This window comes from Amblyraja radiata, chromosome 8 (assembly GCF_010909765.2).
Source record: "Amblyraja radiata isolate CabotCenter1 chromosome 8, sAmbRad1.1.pri, whole genome shotgun sequence".
NCBI lineage: Eukaryota > Metazoa > Chordata > Chondrichthyes > Rajiformes > Rajidae > Amblyraja > Amblyraja radiata.
In genome coordinates, this window is record NC_045963.1 from 42,555,102 (window position 1) to 42,577,308 (window position 22,207).

General features: G+C 40.9%; 1 protein-coding gene across 11 annotated transcripts in view; it reads left to right on the top strand.

Annotated features, from left to right (window-relative positions):
• The window catches only part of afdn (afadin, adherens junction formation factor), a 207,932-nt gene that overhangs the window by 114,634 nt on the left and 71,091 nt on the right, over nucleotides 1-22,207 (top strand). For 7 of the 11 annotated variants that reach the window (XM_033025695.1, XM_033025701.1, XM_033025691.1 and 4 more), the window contains exons 9-17: nucleotides 3,858-3,952; nucleotides 4,536-4,795; nucleotides 7,281-7,362; nucleotides 8,508-8,608; nucleotides 12,404-12,465; nucleotides 13,651-13,856; nucleotides 16,949-16,969; nucleotides 17,347-17,492; nucleotides 21,119-21,213. In XM_033025695.1, coding sequence (XP_032881586.1) covers nucleotides 3,858-3,952; nucleotides 4,536-4,795; nucleotides 7,281-7,362; nucleotides 8,508-8,608; nucleotides 12,404-12,465; nucleotides 13,651-13,856; nucleotides 16,949-16,969; nucleotides 17,347-17,492; nucleotides 21,119-21,213 — 1,068 coding nt within the window. The remainder of the gene's footprint in view (nucleotides 1-3,857; nucleotides 3,953-4,535; nucleotides 4,796-7,280; nucleotides 7,363-8,507; nucleotides 8,609-12,403; nucleotides 12,466-13,650; nucleotides 13,857-16,948; nucleotides 16,970-17,346; nucleotides 17,493-21,118; nucleotides 21,214-22,207) is intronic. The other 4 variants (XM_033025702.1, XM_033025694.1, XM_033025698.1 and 1 more) reach the window with 1 other exon arrangement.

The window sequence follows — 22,207 nt, forward strand, 5'->3', positions numbered from 1 at the left end:
CCTCCCCTCCCTCTATCCCCCTGCTCCCCCACTCCTCACCTCCGCCCTATCCCGCCCCCCCCACTCTCCTCACCTCCCCCACTGCATTCCTCTCCCTCTATCCCCCACTCCCCACTCCCCACCTCCGCTCCCTCTATGCCCCCCCATCTCCCCCACTCTCTTTCCTCACCTACCCCACTATTCCCTCCCTACCCCCCTCCTCTCCCTCTATCCCCCCCCCCTGCTCCCCCACTCCTCACCTCCCCCTATCGCATTCCTCAAACAGTGAAAATCGTGATGTTTTTTTAAAATGAAACCTCCCCCGATCCCACCCGCCCACAATGAAAATCACGATGGTTTCAAAAAAAAAAGAATTTCTCAATGGAAATCGTGTTTTTTTTCTTTAACCGAAACACAATCTTCGCTGTTAATGAAAACGGAAGAATTTGATTAAAACATTTTTTTTTAGAATTTTAAAAATCGCGGATTTTTATGTAAATGAAATTTGGGATCCCATTGTGGCGTCATTGTGACATCGAATGTGGTTGACTGGCAGGGCAAGTGGAAAAGTTTTTTTTAAAGTGTTTTTTTATAACGTTTAAATTAATGTCGATAACTTGTAAAATGTACCATCGATCTGAACAAAACTTGTTTCATTTACATCACAGGACAATGGTGAGTAAGGTGGGCCGTCCCCCAAAGCAATATACCACCACTGACCCATAGGTCCCAACTGCGCAGGCGCGGCTGACGGGTTCCCGTTATGACGTCAGAGATCCCCGTTGTGATGCAAGTCACGGTAACCCTCCCCAAACTGCGCAGGCGCGGCCGGCATGTGGGAGCTTGACTGCAGCGTTTTTAAAGTTCAGAATGGCAATAACCTGTAAATTCTAAGATCAATGTGAACGCATCTCTCACTCTCAGTCCCCTATTCCCCTCCTCTATTATCCTCCCTTTCCCCACTCTCCACCAACCCTCCTCTGCTTCCTCCCCTCCTCCCTCTTCCCTGTTCCCCCTCCCCTCCTCCATTACCTCTACCTGCCCTTATCCTCCTCCATTCCCCTCATCCCCAGCATTCCCTCCCCTCCTCTTCACCCTCCCTCTTCTTCCCCTTCTCCTCCTCCCCTCCCCCACTCCCTCCTCACCTCTCCCTCCCTCTCCTTTTCCCTACCATCAGTCACTCCATAACCCCTCTCCACTCCCTACCCCCCTCCTCTCCCTTTATCTCCCTGCTCCCCACTCCTCACCACCCCCCCCCATCCCACTTTCCCTCCTCACCTCCCCCACTGCCCTCCTCTCTCTATCCCCCACTCTCTACCACCCCCACTTCCCCCTTCTCTCCCTCCACTCCCTTTCCTCCCCCACTCTCCCTCCTCACGTTCCCCTCCCTCTCCCTCCCTACTCCCTCCTCTCCCTCTGCTCCCCACTCCTCACCTCCCCTATCCCATTCCCCCACAATGAAAATTGCATTGTTTAAAATTTTTTTAAATCTCTCTCTCTCTCTCTGTCTCTCTCTCTCTCTCTCTCTCGCTCTCTCTGTCGCTCTCTCACCGTCTCTCTCTCTCTCACCGTCGCTCTCACCCTCTCTCTGAGTGTCTCTCTCGCTCTCTCTCGGTCGCTCTCTCACCATCTCTCTCTCTCTCACCGTCTCTCTGTGTCTCTCTCTCTCTGTCTGTCTCTGTCTCTCTGTCTCGGGAGAGGTACTGTTGTGAGGCTTGTAGGCTAATGGGCTTGGTATAATTGTAAGTGGTCCCTGCTGTGTGTAGGATAGTGTTAGTGTGTGCAGTAATTGCTGGTTGGCATGGACAGTGGGCTGAAGGGCCTGTTTCCACACTGTATCTCTAAACTAATCAAACTACATACTAGGGGCATAGCTTTATGGTTAGAGCAGTTTAAGTTTAAAGGAGACTATACCAAGGGGGACCCGTTGTGTCCCGTTCCCTCAACGCGCCGTTGCGGGGGGGGGGGGGCCTTTGGCGTCACAAACACACACACACACACACACACACACACACACACACACACACACACACACACACACACACACACACACACGCGCGCGCGGCTAGAGAGGGGGGGGTGGAGAGGGAGGGTAGGGGGGTAGAGAGGGAGAAGGAGGGGGGTAGAGATTGAGGGGTGGGGGGGCGCGGCATCACAGGGGAGGGCTGGTTCCCAAACGCAATACTCCACCACACCCATAGGTCCCAATATTCACCACTCCCTAGAGAGGGAGGGCCCTCTCTCCACCCCCCTCTCCTCTCCACCCCCCTCTCCTCTCCCCCCCCCCCTCCTTCCGCCCCCCCCCCCCTCCCTCCTTCCGCCCCCCCCTCTCCTTACCCGGAGAGATCTGAGGACGGTGAAAAGCAGTGGAGGGACAGCCGATCATGGCTCCGCGAGGTTAAGCCCGCCCACCAGCGTGAAAGACGATCATGCGGGGGAGACGAGAAGGGGTCGTCCCCTGTGATGGCCGCCACGGCCACTTTTCCACTGCGCTTGCCCGCGCTGTGATAACGACCGGCACCGCCATGTTGTAGAACTTGGAGGAGCCCAGCGGAGCGCACAGCACAACTTGAGCACGTGCTCAACGGCTTCAATCAAGAGACCTGGGGGGGGCGGGTGGGGGCGGCGGCTGGTCCAAGAAACTTGCAATTCGTGGAAAACAGTGGGGCTGCGCGTTGAAAATTCTGCGCAGCTTGCCACGAGGAGCAGAGGCACTGTGACGTCATCTAGCTCGCTTCAGCACGTTAGATTTTAAAAAGATGTCAGGTTGGTGAACAATTTTAGTAAAAAACTCGGAAAATAAGAAGTCAAGTTTTCAGATGAGGGGATTTTTGAGATCATGAGGTAAATCTCTACCGGAATATATAATACCGTTACTGCGTTGGGTGTTCGAGGAGATGTGAATCAAAGAAAAAGTGGAAGCAAGCAAGCAAACCCACAAGTAAACATCCAAGATCAGAGTTTTATAATATAAATAGATGTGCAGGGCACCCTTGTTTACATGGAGGTGGCGAGTGCTTTGAAGGTGCTGCTGGGGGTGGTAATTGAGACAGATACTACAGTGGCATTAACTTACTTTGCTGTATAAAGTAACAGTTAATTGTCATTTTTTTTTGTTGTAATTGGATGAACCAAACTAGATGATCATTGCTTTAGAATCTGTACTGTGCACGTGGTTTGTGTTATTAGTAATTGAGGAATAATATATCCTTTGATATAAGTAATGGCAGTTTTCCATTTCGCTTTGTTTGCATTTAGTTCATTTCAAACTAAAGTTATAGTAGGAACTTTGCATTAGACTGCTATTAACAGTTTGATCCAACAAAGCTGCTTCAAACCTAAATAAGGTATAGATTGGCAGCCTAAGCATTTAGAGGTACTTTAGAATGTAGAGAAATAGAGTGTGGAAACAGCTCTATTCGGCCCACTGTGTCGACCAATGATAACCCTCGGTACTAGAGTTGCAGTGTGTGATCAACAAATGCCACTTGCCAAACCTTCTTTGAATGCTATACATGCAACCTCAGCCACGAATAGGAACTTTCCTTCACTGCCATTTGGCCTGAACCTTGAACTGACTAATGAACTGTTTGAAATACTTTCATTACAAGCGGTGTGTAGCTTGTGATGCAAGTACTCAAGTTCAAGAATGCAGCTCCACATTGCCCTCTTAAGGTCAGTCAGAAGTTGACAATAAATGTTGACGAATTTGGAATAAAATTGAAACCATCCAAACATCAAAACTACTTTCCATGTTTATTGCTAATATTTTTCCAGTAATTCATATTAAATTAACAAAATATTTAGATTTTAAATGGATGATATAATTGAAATTAATCCGATGCACAGAGGTTAAACTATATTTTAAAATATTGCAGATGGTTCAGATTCCAGAGATAAACCAAAACTGTACCGTTTACAACTGAATGTAACTGATGTTGGCACTGAAAAGTCTGATGAGAACTCCATTCAGGTAAAAATTAATTTTCTGTACCGTTCTCAATAAAAGCATCTAAAAGATGACCTGTGAATGTATTTTTAATTGACCTATATTTGGACTAGTAATAACCACTTTAAATTGTTTTCTAGGAATTCAAATCCAATCCCGTAACATTGGTGGGGGGAGGTAGTTTCATGTGTGTGCTCCACTATTCTTTTATTGTAACCTGTTGTTGAAAGGGAATTGGAATTTAGAAATAAGGAAGTATTCGGCACTTGGAGTTTGGGGCTCAATTGTGAGTCCTTTTTTTAAAAACGGGCATTCTCTCATTGGTGACAGTCGAAAAGAGATTCAACAAGCTAATTCATGGGATGAAATGAGATCAGTGTTCTATTATAAGTGCCTAATAAATTGGATCGATATATTTTGGAGTGGAGAAAAATTAAGGATCATCTGATTGAAGTATAAGATGTTCCGATGTTACCATAATAGAGGAGTGTCAAATGAGGGAACATAGTTGCAAGTAAAGGGGATGATTTTCAAAAACAACACTGATTTTACTGCAGATGGCAGATTTAACTTTTGTGTGTGATTAAATTTCACTTTGATTTTGTAGCTCTTTGGTCCAGGAATTCAATCTCATCATTGTGATCTTACCAATATGGATGGAATAGTAACAGTTACCCCTCGCAGCTTTGATGCTGAAACCTATGTGGATGGCCAACATATTACTGAAACAGTCATGTTGCAAAGTGGTATGAACATCCAGTTTGGGTCATCGCATGTGTTCAAGTTTGTGGATCCTAGTCAGAATCATATGACCAAGAGACCCATGGAGGCAGGACCCATGGTCAAGGGCCAGAAAATTAAATCTGGGTATGTTATTTTTGTTTAGCCAGTTTGACATATGCTTATTGACCGGTTTTAATCAGGAGGTATTTGCTAAATATATGTTGAAGCTGTTAGAATATCATATGATTGCATCTAAGTGAACAGTGTTAACTTTAGAATGCCATTTTTTGAAAAAGTATTAAATAGCCTTAACCTCATAATTTTCTTACTGCATATGTTTTTCTCAATCATAACTAAGTAAGTATATAAATGTTTATCTTGCATCGATGAAGTACTAATTATGTGAAATAGCTGTTATTTACTGAGAGGCATTGGTCTGTCTGTCATACAATTAGCCCCATCAGATTCATTGCTGATGTAATTCTGATGGTAAACAGAACAACCTTAAAAAGATGCTTTGATCTGGGACCTGGAGCAATTTAAAAGCTTCTTACGAGCTGAACTATTACCTTTAGATGCTGATTGTGCTAACATTCGTTGGATCTGAAGTGCCTGCCTTTTAATGGCACTGCCTCTGAATGTGTGTGTTTATTTTACACTAAATGAATGTCTCGTGGGCATAAAAAAGATTTAAATGTCTTTGGATTATATCTTCACATTATGAATTTGATATTCATCATGACAAACGATTTTTAAGGTGCCTCGAGTGGTCAGAATTTACAGTCATTCACGAGACGTGCTTTCACTCACATTTTTGGTTCAGTGGCCAAACGTCAGGTTTGGAGACATTCATGAAATTTTATTTGCAGGATCCAAGTGGCATGGTACTTCCACCTGATATGCTGTCTTCTGCTACCATTTGCAGGAAAATAAATCAGTTTCTGATGTGATTTTTCTTGAAATGGGCCAGCTTAAATTGGCACTCGAACATTTCTTAATGCAATCCAAATATTTGCGTCTGTCGCCCATCACTCTAAAAGCACAATATTCACTCAACAGTTGCCCACACCCACTGTGAAAACCACACTCATCCCCTTAATACAATTTCCCTGGAAGCTTCTCAGAATTGACACGACTGTTTCCATGTTAATAATTTTGTGAAGTAAAATGTAAGCCAAGTGGACTATCGTTATAGTTATCACTAATTTGATGGTATTTTGTGCAAGTAGCATAGTATTTGAAATATGATCCAAACCAGAATTTCATTCAAATGCTGGTGTTAGTGATGCATCTGGTAGAGCTACTGCCTCAGTGTCAGAGACCTGGGTTTGATCCTGAGCTTGGGTGCTGTCTGCGTGGAGTATGCACGTTCTCCCTTTGACCATGTGGGTTTCCTCCCACAACCCAAAGACACGAGGCGTTTGTAGGTTAACTGCCCTCTGTAAATTGCCCTCAGTGTGTAGAGAATGGATGCAAAAGTGGGATATCATAGAACTAGTGTGAATAGGTCGGTCGATGGTCGGCATGGACACGCTGGGGTGAGGGCCTGTTTCCATGCTGTACCCCGAGTGAGAGCCTCATCTATAATGGAAAGGGGAACCCCCGTTTCCTAAAGAATGAGGGCATCTCTGATGACCTAGTATGGAACACCTCATCTTGGGCACAAATGTGACTTAGATGGAGGAATTGGGAGTAGGGGATAGAGTCTTTTCAGGAAGCAAGGTGGAAAGAAATGTAGTCTAGATAGCTATGGGGGTCAGTGGGTTTATTATAGATGTCAGTCGATAGTCTGTCTCCTGTGATGGAGACAGTGAGATCTAGAAATGGTAGGGAGATGTCGGAGATGGTCCAAGTGAATAATGGCTTCTTTGACTTTCATTGGAACAACTTTGGTCCTCATGGAAAGACTGGAGAAAAGACTAGGTGCTGAGAGCTCTGTTATACCTGCATTAAGGAGGCAATTAAACACACCTGAGCAATTACAAACACCTGTGAAACCATGTGTCCCAAACATTATGGTGCCCTGAAATGGGGGGGGGGGGGGGGGGGGGGGGGGGGGGGCTATGTATAAACACAGCTGTAATTTCTACATGGTGAAACCAAAATGTATAAAAACACCCTTTAATAAAATCTGACAACGTGCACTTTAACCACATGAGATTTTCTATTACAAATCTCAAATTGTGGAGTACAGAGGCAAATAAATAAATTATAGGTCTTTGCCCCAAACATTATGGAGGTCACTATTTCGCTTGGGTTGCTTACACCCAATGAACATTGACTTCCCTAACTTCAAATAGCCCTCTCACTTCCCAGTTCTTCAACCGGTCTTACTGTCTCCGACTACATTTTATCTCTGTACCACCCACTCCCCTGACATTAGTCTGAAGAAGGGTCCCGTCCGGAAACGTCACCCATTCCTTCTCTCCAGAGATGCTGCCCGTCCTGCTGAGTTACTCCAGCATTTTGTGTCTATCTTAAATATATTGTACAATCCTAGTTAATGTAGTTTATTATTTCTAGGTCTTGTTATTTATCTGAAATACCATTATACTGTAATTGGATAAAACGTTGCAATAGAGAATTAAGTTGAAGAATGTTTCTGAATCTTAATTGCTGTGATTTATAGGCAAGGGTCTAGAAGTGTCCAGGAAACTACATTTGATATTGACGGAGACATTCACAGTGGTATATCGTTACCCATAAGCAAGGTATTTTAACTTTCACTTTTGAAATCAAAGCTCCTGTTTCTATTTTATATGAAATCCAGTTGCAAAAAATATTTTTTTCTTAATCATTATAGTTTTCTACTTTATATACTGCTTATAATGTTGGCTGTATTATCATAACAAATTTACTTTTTCTTTACCACCCATGTCAGAAAATGATTAGATTTGTGTTAAAGAAAGTTCCTTGCTTAATGTGACGTCATACCCTACATACAATATCCACTTTGTCGGTTCTCCAACCAAGTCTGTTACGGTCCTACAGCACAGAAACAGGCCCTTTGGCCCAACTTGTACAGTACATTCAGAAAATATTCACACCCCTTCACTTTTTCCACATTTTGTTACGTTACAGCCTTATTTTAAAATTGATTAAATTCCTTTTTTTTATTGAGCTCTTATTGAGCTCAGATATGTACATGGAATGGATAGAAAGCAAAAGCCCCCCAGATTATTTTTCCCTCTTCCTCTCGCTCTCTCTCTCTCGCTCTCTCTCTCTCGCTCTCTCTCTCTCGCCCTCTCTCTCGCCCTCTCTCTCTCTCTTTCTCTCTCTCTCTTTCTCCCGGGGAAACTTGCAGAGAGGATTTCAAATGCACTCTCATAATTTTGTCTGGATTAAAGGAGGTGCGGGTGTATTTGTTGCCGGGAAATTGAATGTGGGCCTGTATTCATGTATTTCACAACTTTTGATGTCAAATAAACAATTATTTAATGTCAAACACAGAATGGTACATTCAGTTCAAATACTCACAGTTGCATTCTAAATTAAAATGCGATTCAGACTTGGTCCTTGGGTATCAAGTAGAGGAATGATCAGCGATTTGATCTGAAGATTTGGGAATATTCAGTGTACTGACTCCTTGCAATCTTCTAACCAAGGATTCCAAACCTGGGGTATATTTTCCTCCAGGGGTAAATGTTGCCTCCCCAGGGGGGTAATTTGTTGATTCTGGATTTGTACATATTTATTCTCATTGACTGACTGTGTTTGATTCTGATATGTGAAATAGCATTGTTATGTGCTATTAAAGTTGCCAGGGGAAACGGGACGAAAAAGGTTGGGAACCCCTGTTGTAATCTGTATTCTTTCTCTTCAAAACCTGACACTGCAAATGTTTTGTTTTCTGTAGAGTTCAGATAGATTGGATAGTGATTCCACTTTCGGTGATCGCAATGTGGTGAAGCCAATAATCAAAGTGGAGCAACAAGACAGCTACAAGCAGGAGATGAGGCAAGGCACAAAATTTGTAATCATTCAAATTCCTGTTGCATTTGGCGCATTTAAGATCTTGCAGAATTTTTGGTGGGCATATTCAATGTCATATGGTTGCTAGAACATTCTTATACTACTGCAAGTGATTCTGCACGTCATTCCATTCAAAGTGGAGATATTTGAAATTCTCAAACGCATACTGAAGTAACGCAAGCAGTTTAAAACAAACTGTTCATATTTGATTGAGGTGCCTGCTGCTGCTGGTGGTTCAGGTCTCAGAAACATATAGTTGCCCAGTAGACCCAAATGTTTCTGCGAGGTCTGATCTTCAAGTACCATTTTCCATGGTTGGCTAAAATCTAAGCAAAGAGGCAGTGGTAAGTTTCTTCAATAATGTCTGCATTCACTGAGAACAGGTTCCTTGGATGTAGAAAATGGTTAAGGGTCTGTCCCACTTGGGCGTCATTTGGACGTCATGTACACGACATCACTTACGCGTCACGACGCGCGGCGCCCTAGGATTTTGGGGTTCATAAAATCTTTGTGCGCCACCTGCGCGACGCTCAAATGACGACCAAGTGGGATAGGCCCTTTATTTTGCAGGGTTTTGACATGATCCTTTATTCCTGGCGGGCACTGTGATGGAACAGGGACTGACTGGCAGAGGATCTTTGTCTTGCTTGTGCTGACTAATGCATGCTAATTCTCTCTTAAATCAGTAAAAGGGTTGACAATGCATCAGAACTTGGCCACTGTCCATAACCACAAGCATGATCAGCATTCTGTAGCACAACATCCGATGTTTGGACAACCTTACTTCTGTAGTGTATATGTTTGTGTATATGTGGGGGGTGGGGGCTGTGGGGAAACTGTTAGTCTCTTCCCTGTACGGGGACCCGACTTTTTCCTTGTCTGGTCTCCGATGCCGTTGGGTCTTACATCATGGAACCGGTGGCGGCCTCTGGCCGGGACTAACCTGAGGGCTCCAGTCGCGGAGCCTGCGGACCTGACATCGCGGAGCTGGCCGACTTCGGAGCGGGACGAGCTGTCATGGCTGCGACCCGACCGGAGCTTCGGAGGCTCTGGCCGCAGGCCCGGTGGACAGGAACATCGGGAGCTCGCAGTTCCCTGGTGGGAGACCGTTTTTCGGAGCTCCCGCAACGGCAACTTCTCCCGCTGGAATCGCGGGGTTTAAAGGGCCTAACATCGCTCGGTGTGGCTTAAACGGCCACAGGACTTACCATCGTCCGCCGGGGGCTTTAACATCGGGAGCCCCAGTTCGCCTTGACGCTGCAGTTGGATTTCTGGACCGCGGGAGAAGAACAAAGGGAAGAGATAAGACTTTGCCTTCCATCACAGTGAGGAGATGTTGGAGATCCACTGTGATGGATAATTATATAAACTGTGTTAAGTGTGGGTCTTGGGGTTTTTTTTTGTAATGTAAAACTAGAAAATGCAATTTCGTTCAAACAAGTTGTTTGAATGACAATAAAAGGCATTCTATTCTATTCTATTCTAGTCCAGTGCCGTAGGTTGGACAGTTTCCCACTAGATTTGGAAATTACTTTAATTCATCCAGGAAGATTGTTTTAGGTGAAATGCAATGTTGGGTCAAAAAGAAATCAAGTGATGCATTGTAGCAATGATTTCAGTCTTGCACGACACCAGTCTTTATTGACATTGCTTTAGTTGTTGACCCCTTGGTTAATATCGCAGCTTGCTTGCCATTGTGGAGGAGGTGTATGGCATACATTAACTTTTGTTGGAACCCAAGTTTGAGATGAGTGTCATGTTACTCAAGGCAAACTCTTGGCCTGAGAAGAATTCAGTTCATGTATAAAGTTACAGCCTGCACGTCACCGCTGTTCAGGTAACAAAAATTAACTTGTACTGCATTCAAAAATTAGTGAGATGGAATGTAATTTAAGTTAAAAAATAGAAAAAAACATTTTTTTTCAATTTGACTTTCTTGACACATGCTTCTTCGTATTACAGAAAATCCTGAAATGGACCATTTTCTAGCAATGCAATCTCCTCCTCCATAATGTTGAGCTCAATTATAACAAACTTCCTCAGATCAGATTGGTTTTACTGTTACAGCGTCTGCTTTGTGCTTTGTCAAAATGGTGCTTCAGAGTTTTTAAATGTGGCCTCAAGACAATCTTTCCAGTCAAGATATCGTTCTGATAAACCTCTGACATTAGCACTTTTGCTTAATCCTGGTAATGCACTCTATATGAGGTTTCAGCATTCTTCTTAGTGCTGGCCAAAGTACTCATGTGTACTCAATGATACATCATTAGGCAACCATTTACGAATTTATTCATGTTCTTGTAAAACATTACGATCTTGTGAGGTTTTTTTCAGCTGCCTTCCCAGTTCACTTGCTTCCCCTAAATATTGTGTATACAACTGGTCTCCCAACATTACGTTGATAACATTTAATGTTGTATCGCTTCATTGAATCCATGGTTCCTTTCAAATGTTCCAGTTATTGTTCTAGTATGTTTCTGGTGCCTCAGTTGCTTCTTGCCCTTTATCCTTTTTTTGATTGATTTAGGAAGTTTGTCACTTGGGTTTTCCCATCTAATGTATTTGTGAAAACATAAACTGATGGATGTGTTAAATATCTTGACACATCTCAGGATTCTTGTTGCGCTCTTTCTGCTCCCAATAAGCCAACTTACCTCTGTTTTGTTGGTAATTGTTGGCCTCCAGTTATGAAGAGTTAGCAACTAAAGCATTAAATTGTTCTGTTATTTTATTTGCTGCTTCTCTCTGGAACCTTATTTTTGTTTCATATTTTAGATCTTGGTAACTTTAAGCAGTGAGATTTAATGCAATGATTTTATTTTGTAGTTCCTTGTGTCAAAGTTTGTTTCTTAAAAAGCAGATAGCAACAAAAACTGTTAAAGGTAAACCGTAGCAATCTTTAATTGATTCGTCAGACGGGAGTGGCAATAGATCTACAATGAGCACAAATTCTTCATGGGCACCCACTCACAGATCAAAGAAGAATTAGCACAATTATACATTTTCCTTATCAGTAAAACACTCCTACCAAGTCTGAACATGGCATGACTGAAAGATTCTGTAGCCTTTCACAATATAGGAAAGCTGGATCCAAATCAAGCTCATCCAATAACAAGTTGTTACTTATCTCTGGAGCGTCAGCTATTTTTTCAATCGTGGCTTCTTTATGGCCTTGAATGAAGCACATGTTATTACTGCAGGCTGCCATCTTAATGTCTTTATTTAAAAGACAACCTGTCCTCCATATTGTGTTCCATATAATTCACAAAGTCATTCATTGGCACCAAGCCATTCTTTTGTTTTACTAGACCATGCTTTTGTGGAAGAACAACTCCATTTTAGATTTGACTATTAGATTTAACTATTAGCTCTTTCACTTGTAAACATTGATGCTTAAACTTAGCATTTCTAAAAGTAGTTGATATCTAATGTGCAGCATGTACTTAATTGCTGACCTGCTCTGCTCAAAAAGACCATTCAATTAAATACAATCTCATCAATATTGCAGATCCTGTTCTGGTTTTAAAGTTAATACCCTATTGCCATTAAACGCAGCCATGCATGGAACCTGGGGGTGGAAGCATGAATGGTTCTAGATTGAATTGTTATTTTATCTGCCAGTGTCAAAGTAGACTTGATTTGTTTTGATGCAAATGTTTTATTGAAAATGGTGTATTGTTCTACAGTTGCACAGCCATTGGAAAGGTCAGTATCTGTTGACAGTGGCATTAACTGCAAGTACATTTGTTCTGTTCTAAAGGCATTTTTCTCCCCTTCTAGAGCACAAGATGTACAAGGTCAAGAGATGACTCTGCCAGCCACTGTAGAGTTCCGAGAAAGTTGTAAGTACTTATAGTTTGGAAGTGTTACAAGTGGAAGTAATAGTATGTGCTGCAGATTGTGGGTCTAAATTCATAATTTTATACCCCAAATACAACATTTTACCAAAAGTAAGAGTTCCAGTTTACAATGATTGAAGTCAATTTTCCAAGAACAGACTAACATAGAAACATAGAAATTAGGTGCAGGAGTAGGCCATTCAGCCCTTCGAGCCTGCACCGCCATTCAATATGATCATGGCTGATCATCCAACTCAGTATCCCGTACCTGCCTTCTCTCCATACCCCCTGATCCCTTTAGCCACAAGGGCCACATCTAACCCTTTTAAATATAGCCAATGAACTGGCCTCAACTACCTTCTGTGGCAGAGAATTCCAGAGATTCACTGTGTGAAAAATGTTTTTCCCATCTCGGTCCTAAAAGATTTCCCCCTTATCCTTAAACTGTGACCCCTTGTTCTGGACTTCCCCAACATCGGGAACAATCTTCCTGCATCTAGCCTGTCCAACCCCTTAAGAATGTTGTATGTTTCTATAAGATTCCCCCTCAATCTTCTAAATTCTAACGAGTACAAGCCGAGTCTATCCAGTCTTTCTTCATATGAAAGTCCTGACATCCCTTTTTTTATTAATGAATAAATGTTGTCAAATTGTATATAGCAGTTGACCTTTTAAATGGTGATGATGTAGCCCTTTTGTAAATTGTGGATTCCAGTCCTGGTTAAATTTGAGACTAACAACTCAGTAGTTCGGGAATGTTATAGTTATAGTACCATATTTTAAGTGAGCTACTAAATTGTGGATGTGAAAAATGTAATTTCTCGTTTTGAAGCCGTGAACAGTTACTTTGTTCTAGTCAATATCCAGGTGATTCAGTAATTGCTTACCTAATTGCATTTCTGGAACTAGCTGTTTGCAAATGGGTTGCATATTTCCCCCACAGTACAACAATAACTACCCTTAAAGTACTCTTGAGAATCTGAAAAACACCTTATTCTCTCTCTCTCTCTTGAAAAACACCGTACTCTCTCTCTCTCTCTCTCTCTCTCTCTCTCTCTCTCTCTCTCTCTTGAAAAACACCCTGATTAATTATTTGTTCAAAAAATACTGAGCAAGCCATTTTAGATATTTTATTTCAATAAATCATCGTAATTGTTTAGAAAGTAACAAATCTTCTTTATTTTGCAGCTGAAGACGCCTTCCTATCTGCCGTTGTTAATTATACTAATAGTTCCACTATCCACTTCAAACTCTCTCCTACTTATGTACTGTATATGACTTGTCGATATGTTATATCCAGTCACTATCGGCCTGATATGAGTCCATCTGAACGTGCACATAAAGTCATTGCAATTGTTAACAAGATGGTTAGCATGATGGAAGGAGTTATTCAGGTGAGTTTTAAGATTAATTAATATATTTGAAGTAATTTCAAGTTCATATTTCATGCATAATTTGTGAAGTTTGTAATTTAGATTAATGATGTAAATATAAGCATAACAACAATTACTGAGTCTAAAAATATCTTCTGTAGATCTTCCCATAATGTGTCATATTTTACATTTATGTTTTTCTTAAAGTACATAATTTAATTAATTGAGTGCTTAAAATCTCTAAAGCAAATAGAATGTAATAAATTAGTTATCTATGTAACATTTGATGCATTTCACACACAATGCAGTAAATCAAGTTGAATCTATGCGAGGGCAAGGTGCAAACTACACTGACGCGCCCACTATAAGTAGCAATGTTACAAAATTTTGAGATTTTAAAAATCAAGTCTGTAATTTATCCCATCAGATAAAGCATAAAAATAAGTTTAATTTGACACCTAATTCACTTTCATATCTCAAGTATTTAAAAAGTTATGGCCATTTTCATACTCGGAAATGAGCATCTTGTTCCCTATTGATTTTCTATGGACATAACAAAAAAGTTGTGATCGTGAACAGTCAAAAGCCCATAACTTTCTTAAAAATTAAGAGAACTGAATGAAATTTTCAGTTATCATAGATTGAAGCATTCTGAAACAAATATAAAATAATCTTACTTGGATGACCTGAAATTAAAGCATATAATTAGTTAGTTACCTAATTGTAGCTAATTTCAGACTTCAATTACTAGATCTAAACATCTATCCATTTCTTAATAAATTATTAACATTTTTAAATAGCCTAAATGTCCAAATAATATTCACAAATAATTCACAATAAAACATGATTTTTAAATCTCATTTACATTAATTTATAGACCAAATGGAAGGAATTCAGTGTTCAATTGCTGTAAATAAATGCCCATTTAAATCAGCTTTCTAGTGGGATCCTGTGGAACGCGCTGGTTTAGAACGTTCACATTGCGGTAGATTTGTGCCCCAAATGCCCAGAAAAATACTGCGCGATATAATGGGGCCAAATTGAGCTACTCGCAATATTAAATTTTGTATAAAAGGGATCTTTAGAAGCCCTTTTTAATGTAAAAATATACAACCTAACTTCTGCTATTTGCTTTATGAGACTCTGCGGTTGCTGGCGGTCGCGGGTTTAGAGATTGATTTTTAAACTACTATAACTATTATACGAGGCCTTTAAACCTAATAATAGCTTTTGCGACGGGGTCTTCCAGCGATTTTTCGTTAATAATTAACTAGGCTGAACATCTTCGATTTGAACAGCCTAGAGAAAATCGCGTTTTAAACCCGCCCCCTCTAAACGGCGCCAAAATCGCGCACACCCGCAACGGCAGATTTTCAAAGACGCTTCAGGTAGGCTTTGCAACATACCTACTATAAGGGACAAAAAAAAATTGATAACTGGTACATAATTATTAACAAATTCATGCAGAAGTCTAAATTATAGGAAGTGATAAATCAGAACATTGTACACATCTGTCTCTCTCCGTCTCTCTCTGCCTCTCTCTCTGCCTCTCTCTCTGCCTCTCTCTCTGCCTCTCTCTCTGCCTCTCTCTCTGCCTCTCTCTCTCTCCGTGCCTCTCTCTCTCTGCCTCTCTCTCTCTGCCTCTCTCTCTCTGCCTCTCTCTCTCTCTGTCTGTCTCTGTCTCTGTCTCTGTCTCTGTCTCTGTCTCTGTCTCTGTCTCTGTCTCTCCCCCCCCCCCCCCCCATCCCTCTACAATTAAATGTGCAAGAAAGATATATATCCTGAGTATTTAAAGATGATGAGATTTAAATAGGAATTTGTGTTATCAAAACATCGATTTAACTCCCAGTTGGCTTTGTTAATTGCAACTATTTTACTCTTTCAAATAGTTCAATGCCCGAGTAACATTAGATTTCTGAGTATGTCCTTATAATTGGTCTTTTACTAATCTTTTATGAAAGATATTTAATTTTATTAACCAGATTTCATTCATTCTAACTTACCTTTTCTATTGATTGACTTTGTTAATAGAAGGAATTATCAATTGTGCGCTCCATCTATCTTGTTTCTATTTTGATTTGTTCATCCACCCATCTGCTGATCAAGTGCTTACAGTCACCACTTTGGCAAATACTTGAAATTGTAATAATTTTTTTCACTTTTATCCTTTTTTGGTCCGATGTTGATTATGGTGCTTGGATGTGAGATGGCACAGTTGCAGCTTTGAGAATTCTCTCAAGGAATTATGTTTTGGGGAATTATAAAACCCCAAATAGTTTATGTAAACTTTGGGGCGTTTACCTAAACAAAACAAAGAGGAGTTTATGAAGTAACAGTGTTAAGTAATTACGGAGCCAAGACTCTATTAAATCTTAACGCTAATCTGATTGCCTATCTAAGGAAGGTTTTGTGTATACCTGCCAAATTGTTTATATTGGTAAATATAACAAATCAACAAATTGTATATTGTGGTAACTTGCTGGTTCATTTACCAAGAATATGAAATAAAGTCACTGAATAGTCTTCTTTGTCTAAATACATTACTTTAGATTAAGTTATATCAGGGTGTTTTCAAGAAATTATGATTTAAGCATTGCTGTAAAATCCCTTTCAACTCCTTGTTAATGTTAAGGAATTTTAATTTTTGGCAAACTAAACTTTTAACATTCTATGTCCAGAGTGTTCTGTATTTGGCAGAAATCCTGTAGGAGAGGGTGGTTCTGTAAATTGTCCATGTGCGCCACTGATAGGTGCTTCGTCATATTGCATAATGTGTAAATAGAAAATGTATATTTTATGCACTTGAAATTCAAATTGTAACTTAAATGGATTTGTAAGAAACTAAAGAAAATAGTGAACCAATACCTTCTCTGGTGCAAATATTGTCCCTCAATCGATCACCAAAAACTGCATTGTGACAAACTGAAACCAGACTTTTAAATGAAAGTTTATTCAATGTTGCAATTGAGATGTTGTGTGTTTTTGGTTGTTGTCTGTGTAATTTTATAAGTAAATTTAATTTTATGCAATGTTTGTGTTGTATTAATCATTATTTGTGTACATCATGACTCTTTTTTCTCTATTTTGCCTGATTCCTGTTCCCTTTCCTGCAGGATATAGCACAGTATGAACAGGTAGGACATGTTGCTGGGAGATATTCCCAGCGGTCAGCTTAGCTCAGTTTCTCATGCTTCTCCATATCAGAAACAACAAATCAAACGGCTGGACTGAACCGTACATAACACTCATTTAGCAATTGGAACATGCAGCACTAAAACCTGATGGCACAACTCTGTTGGCATTTCATTTTATCTGCTTAATGCACTTTTTTTGTGGTGATGTACAGAGTCAGCCCAAGTTCTTTTGCTTAATGTCTGTGGCCTTGTTCTTTTGTCAGCCTTGTTTAATATTGCCTAAACTGGCTCATGCCTTCAGGGGTTGCATTTCAGACTGATGGTTATGTTGAACTGAAATAAAATCATCAAGATTGACATTATTCTCTTCATTACAGAAGCAAAAGAATATTGCAGGTGCACTTGCCTTCTGGATGGCAAATGCATCAGAACTTCTCAACTTCATCAAGCAGGACAGAGACCTGAGTCGGATCACCCTAGATGCACAAGATGTCTTGGCTCATCTGGTGCAAATGGCTTTCAAGTATGATAATTAAAAGACAACATCTGTGATAATCAATTATATTACCCTTTTGCTTAAAGAATATATGAATCAACTGATTCTACTTTGTGACTTGCCATAATCCGTGTTCCATGAGCGTCAACCAAATTGTAATTTTCAGTTCCTTACACAATTTTTCCTCACTCTCTCACACAATCCTTCATAATAATACTGTTTGAATTTGACAACGTCCAGAAAGTATGATATAAGTTATTTAAAGGTGATACTTAAGCTTGAAAATGTTCAAGAACATAAAAGCCACGTAATTACATTTCCTGTCATTGGTGTGTGAGAACCATGGATTGCCATTGTAAATTGTTTTAGCAGACATCCTCTCCTGCTTCTCCGAATTTGGTAGTGAGCATAGTGTTTTAGAAAATCGTGTCAATTTTCATGTGTAGGAAGGAACTGCAGATGCTGGTTTAAACTGAAGATAGACACAAAGTGCTGGAGTAACTCAGCGGGACAGGCAGCATCTCTGTCTGAAGAAGGGTCTCGACCCGAAACATCACCCATTCTTTCTCAGCCTGTCCCACTGAGTTACTCCAGCACTTTGTGTCTATCTTCTGTCAACTTTCATATTGGTCTAAAATATTTTGAAGCATTTGCACATTCACTTTTTTTTAAATCAGTCGTACTTGTATTTTCATTAAACTTTCTTCTAAACTTCATGTAATCTGATTGCCACTCTCCTTTCTTAATTGTAAATACGTGTAGATAAATGTTAATTAATCTAAAATTAAATCAGTTGAAAATATATTCTAGATAAATGCAAATGCATCTTCCAATCTTTTTTGTGACTCGAGGCAGTTGTCTTTTAGATAGACACAAAAGCTGGAGTAACTCAGGACAAGCAGCATCTCTGGAGAGAGGTAATGGGTGACGTTTTGGGTTTAGACCCTTCAGACTAGTTGAGGAAAAGGGAAACGAGAGATATAGATGATGTAGAGAGATAAAGAACAAGATATGCAAAAATGTAATGATGATAAAGGAAACTGGCCAATGCTAGCTGTTTGTTGGGTGAAAACGAGAAGCTGGTGCGATTTGGGTGGGGGAGGGATGGAGAGGGAGAGAGAGAGGGAAGGCCAAGGTTACTTGAAGTTAGAGAAATCAATATTCATACCACTGGTATCATTTTTGTTGTATGGCATTAAATGTAGTTGAGGTGATATTCAGGGTTATCTACGAAGAAAAATGTACCAAGTACTCTAGATAGCCAAAAAAAGCGTCTGTATTTGAAACATGCAGGCCCGTTCAACCTGAACGCGTTCAAAATGAGCAATAGCAATGCGCCTGATATATTGCTATTTATTCATTCAACATCAAACATGGATAATATTTGTAACATTTCACTTCTCAGGTTTCTTTAAAATATATCTCCTAAAATATATCTCCTAACTGCAATTTGTATGTTTTCTTGGTAGTCCTGTCATTTTAACACATTTAAATTATCTCCTTTAAAAATAGCAACATTCTTCATGTAATATTATAGGAATATTATAGGAATTAGTGGATATAGTTCATATTATGTCATTGCCATTGAATTTACAAAATAATCAAATTATTGTATTTTTAAAAATTATTTCAGAGATATATAATGGCAGATGCAGTATAATGTGGATAAATGTGAGGTTATCCACTTTGGTAGCAAAAACAGGAAGGCAGATTTAAATACTGTCAAGTTGGGAAAAGGGAACTGGGGGTCCTTGTTCATCAGTCAATGAAAGTAGGCATGCAGGTACAGCAGGCAGTGAAGAAAGCGAATGGCATGTTGGCCTTCATAACACGAGGAGTTGAATATAGAAGCAAATAGGTCCTTCTGCAGTTGTAAAGGCCCCCAGTGAGACCACACCTGGAGTATTGTGTGCAGTTTTGGTCCCCTAATTTGAGGAAGGACATTCTTGCTATTGAGGGAGTGCAGTATAGGTTTACAAGGTTAATTCCCGGGATGGCGGGACTGGCATATGCTGAGAGAATGGAGCAGCTGGGCTTGTATACTCTGGAATTTAGAAGGATGAGAGGATATCTTATTGAAACATATAAGATTATTAAGGGTTTGGACACGCTAGAGGCAGGAAACATGTTCCCGATGTTGGGGAAGTCCAGAACCAGGGGCCACAGTTTAAGAATAAGGGGTAAGCCATTTAGAACAGAGACAAGGAAACACTTTTTCTCACACAAGAGTTGTGAGTCTGTGGAATTCTCTGCCTCAGAGGGCTGTGGAGGCCGGTTCTCTGGATACTTTCAAGGGATAGCTAGATAGGGCTCTTAAAGATAGCGGAGTCGGGGGATATGGGGAGAAGGCAGGAACGGGGTACTGATTATCAGCCATGATCACATTGAATGGCAGTGCTGGCTGGAAGGGCCGAATGGCCTACTCCTGCACCTATTGTCAATAATGGTCAAACAGACAAATCTTTAGAATTCAGAGATATAACATGGAAACTGGTCCTTCTGCCCACCATGTCTTTGCCGGCCATTGATCACTTGTTCACACCCGTTCTATGTATTTCACTTTCTCATACACTCCCTGCTCATTAATGGAAATTTACAGAGCCCAATTAACCAACAAACCCACATATCTTTGGAGGCAACCCATGCGGTCACAGAGCGAATCTGCAAACTCACTCGGGCAGCATCCGAGGTCAGGATCAAACCTGGGTCTCTGGTGCTGTGAGGCTGCGGCTCTACCAACTGCACCACTGTGCTGAAGGTAGTCACAAAAAGCTGGTTTAACTCAGCGCAACAGGCAGCATCTCTGCAGAGAAGGAATAGGTGACGTTTTGGGTAGAGATCCTTCTTCAGACTGGGGTCTTGACCCGAAACGTCACCCATTCCTTCTCTCCAGAGATGCTGTCTGTCCCGTTGAGTTACTCCAGCTTTTTGTGACTATCTTCGGTTTAAACCAGCATCTGCAGTTCCTTCCTACACATACCACTGTGCTGCCCATACTGTCTTAAAAACATTTCAGCCCCAAATCAAGGAAGGTTAGATTAGGCCGGGACCCTGCTTCCAATTGATAGGTGACATTTCGGGTTGAGACCTTTCTTCAGAAGGGTCCTGACCCGAAACGTCACCATTCCTTTTTCTCCAGAGATGCTGTCTGACCCGCCTAGTCTAGCACTTTGTGTCTATCTTTGTTATAAAAGAACATCTGCAGTTCCTTTCTATTACACCAAGAAAGAATCGATTCTTTGGAAAGGGACTTCAAAGTGAACAAACTAATTAAGGTTATTTCAGTGTCTTTACAAATTTGTTCAAATGTTTCATTAAGCTAAAAGCTTAATTTATTATTGGGGGAAAAATAAGAAGATACACAAGATCTGAAAGCGTCCTCAAAAAATTGTGTAAGCCTATTACAGGGAAGTGAGTGCTTCAAATAGTTTAAGGAGAAGTGCTGGATGTGGAGTTGATCTGTGGAAAAATTATGGTGCTGTCAGATCTTTGTAGGTATTTTGCAGGAAAATAGACATAATTTGAAAATGATTAAGTCTTAATATCGTAAAAGCTTTTTAAAATGAGTATTGCACAATATATGCATGACAATAGTAAACTAAACTAAAATTAAACTTTGAAATATGAAGTGCATTGTCAATTCTGTGTTGCAGATACCTGGTGCACTGTCTTCAATCTGATCTCAACAATTATATGCCATCATTTCTTGAAGATCCCGAGGAAGCAAACCCTCAAAGACCAAAAATAGGTCTGAACGATAAAACTAACTTTTGTTAACAGGGCTTGTACGGTCCTTGAAGGTCCTTGAATTTGAAACAGTTTTTCACGGCCTTGAAAGTCCTTGGCTTATAGCTCCTTGAAAAATGATAAAAGTATTAATTCATAGAGAGTAATGTGGCGTTTTTTAATTGTTTATAATGTGCATTTTTATTAAAAGTTGGGAAACATGATATGATTGCTAGCAATGCTCCTCCCCGTTGGAGGGAGGGGGGGGGGGGGGGGAAGCACTAGGACCCAGCAGAGTCAGACCACATGCTGTCTGCATCGTGGAGGTTGTGAGCCTGGAACTCTGGTGAGGCGATGGCTCCGGTCCGCTAGTGGCTGGTGGAGAGGCGAGGGTCGGCGGAGTCGCTGGTGGAGGCCCGTGGGGGGCTGAGGTCGAGATATGGGTCGGCGGCAGCAGCATCGGTGTCTGGGGAGACGGTGAAGGTCGGCGACAGCGGCTGTGGCCCCGCCTGGGGAGGTGATGAGAGTCAGCAGCCGCGGGCGACAATTTCAGTGGTTGGGTTTGGCCGAGAAAGCGGTGACATCTCGGCATCGTAATCGGGCAGACGGCGCCGCTGTGGAGCAGGCTGCTGCGGGCGGTCGAGTCGAGGAATGTCGGTGGCGGAACCGGTCTGGTGTGGGTGAGTGTGTGTGGGAGTATAAATTAAGGGTAAACAAGCAAGGAAATTGTGTCATTTGATAATAATTATCAAAAAACTCAAATTTCCTGTGTAAAGGTTACTTCTCTCTAATTAGAATAAACAAGCCAGGAACAGGTGTGATATAAGTAGGTGTAAGAAAGTATAAAATATTTTCAATATGACTTAAGTGTAAACAAGCAAGGAGTTGGTGTCATTTTAAAGTATGATTATCATAAAATTTCTGTGTAAATTAAGTGACAAGCAAGAAAAATGTGTTATTTTAAGGCCCAATAAAAAAAATTACAGTATAAATTAAGGGTAAACAGGCAAGGAAAC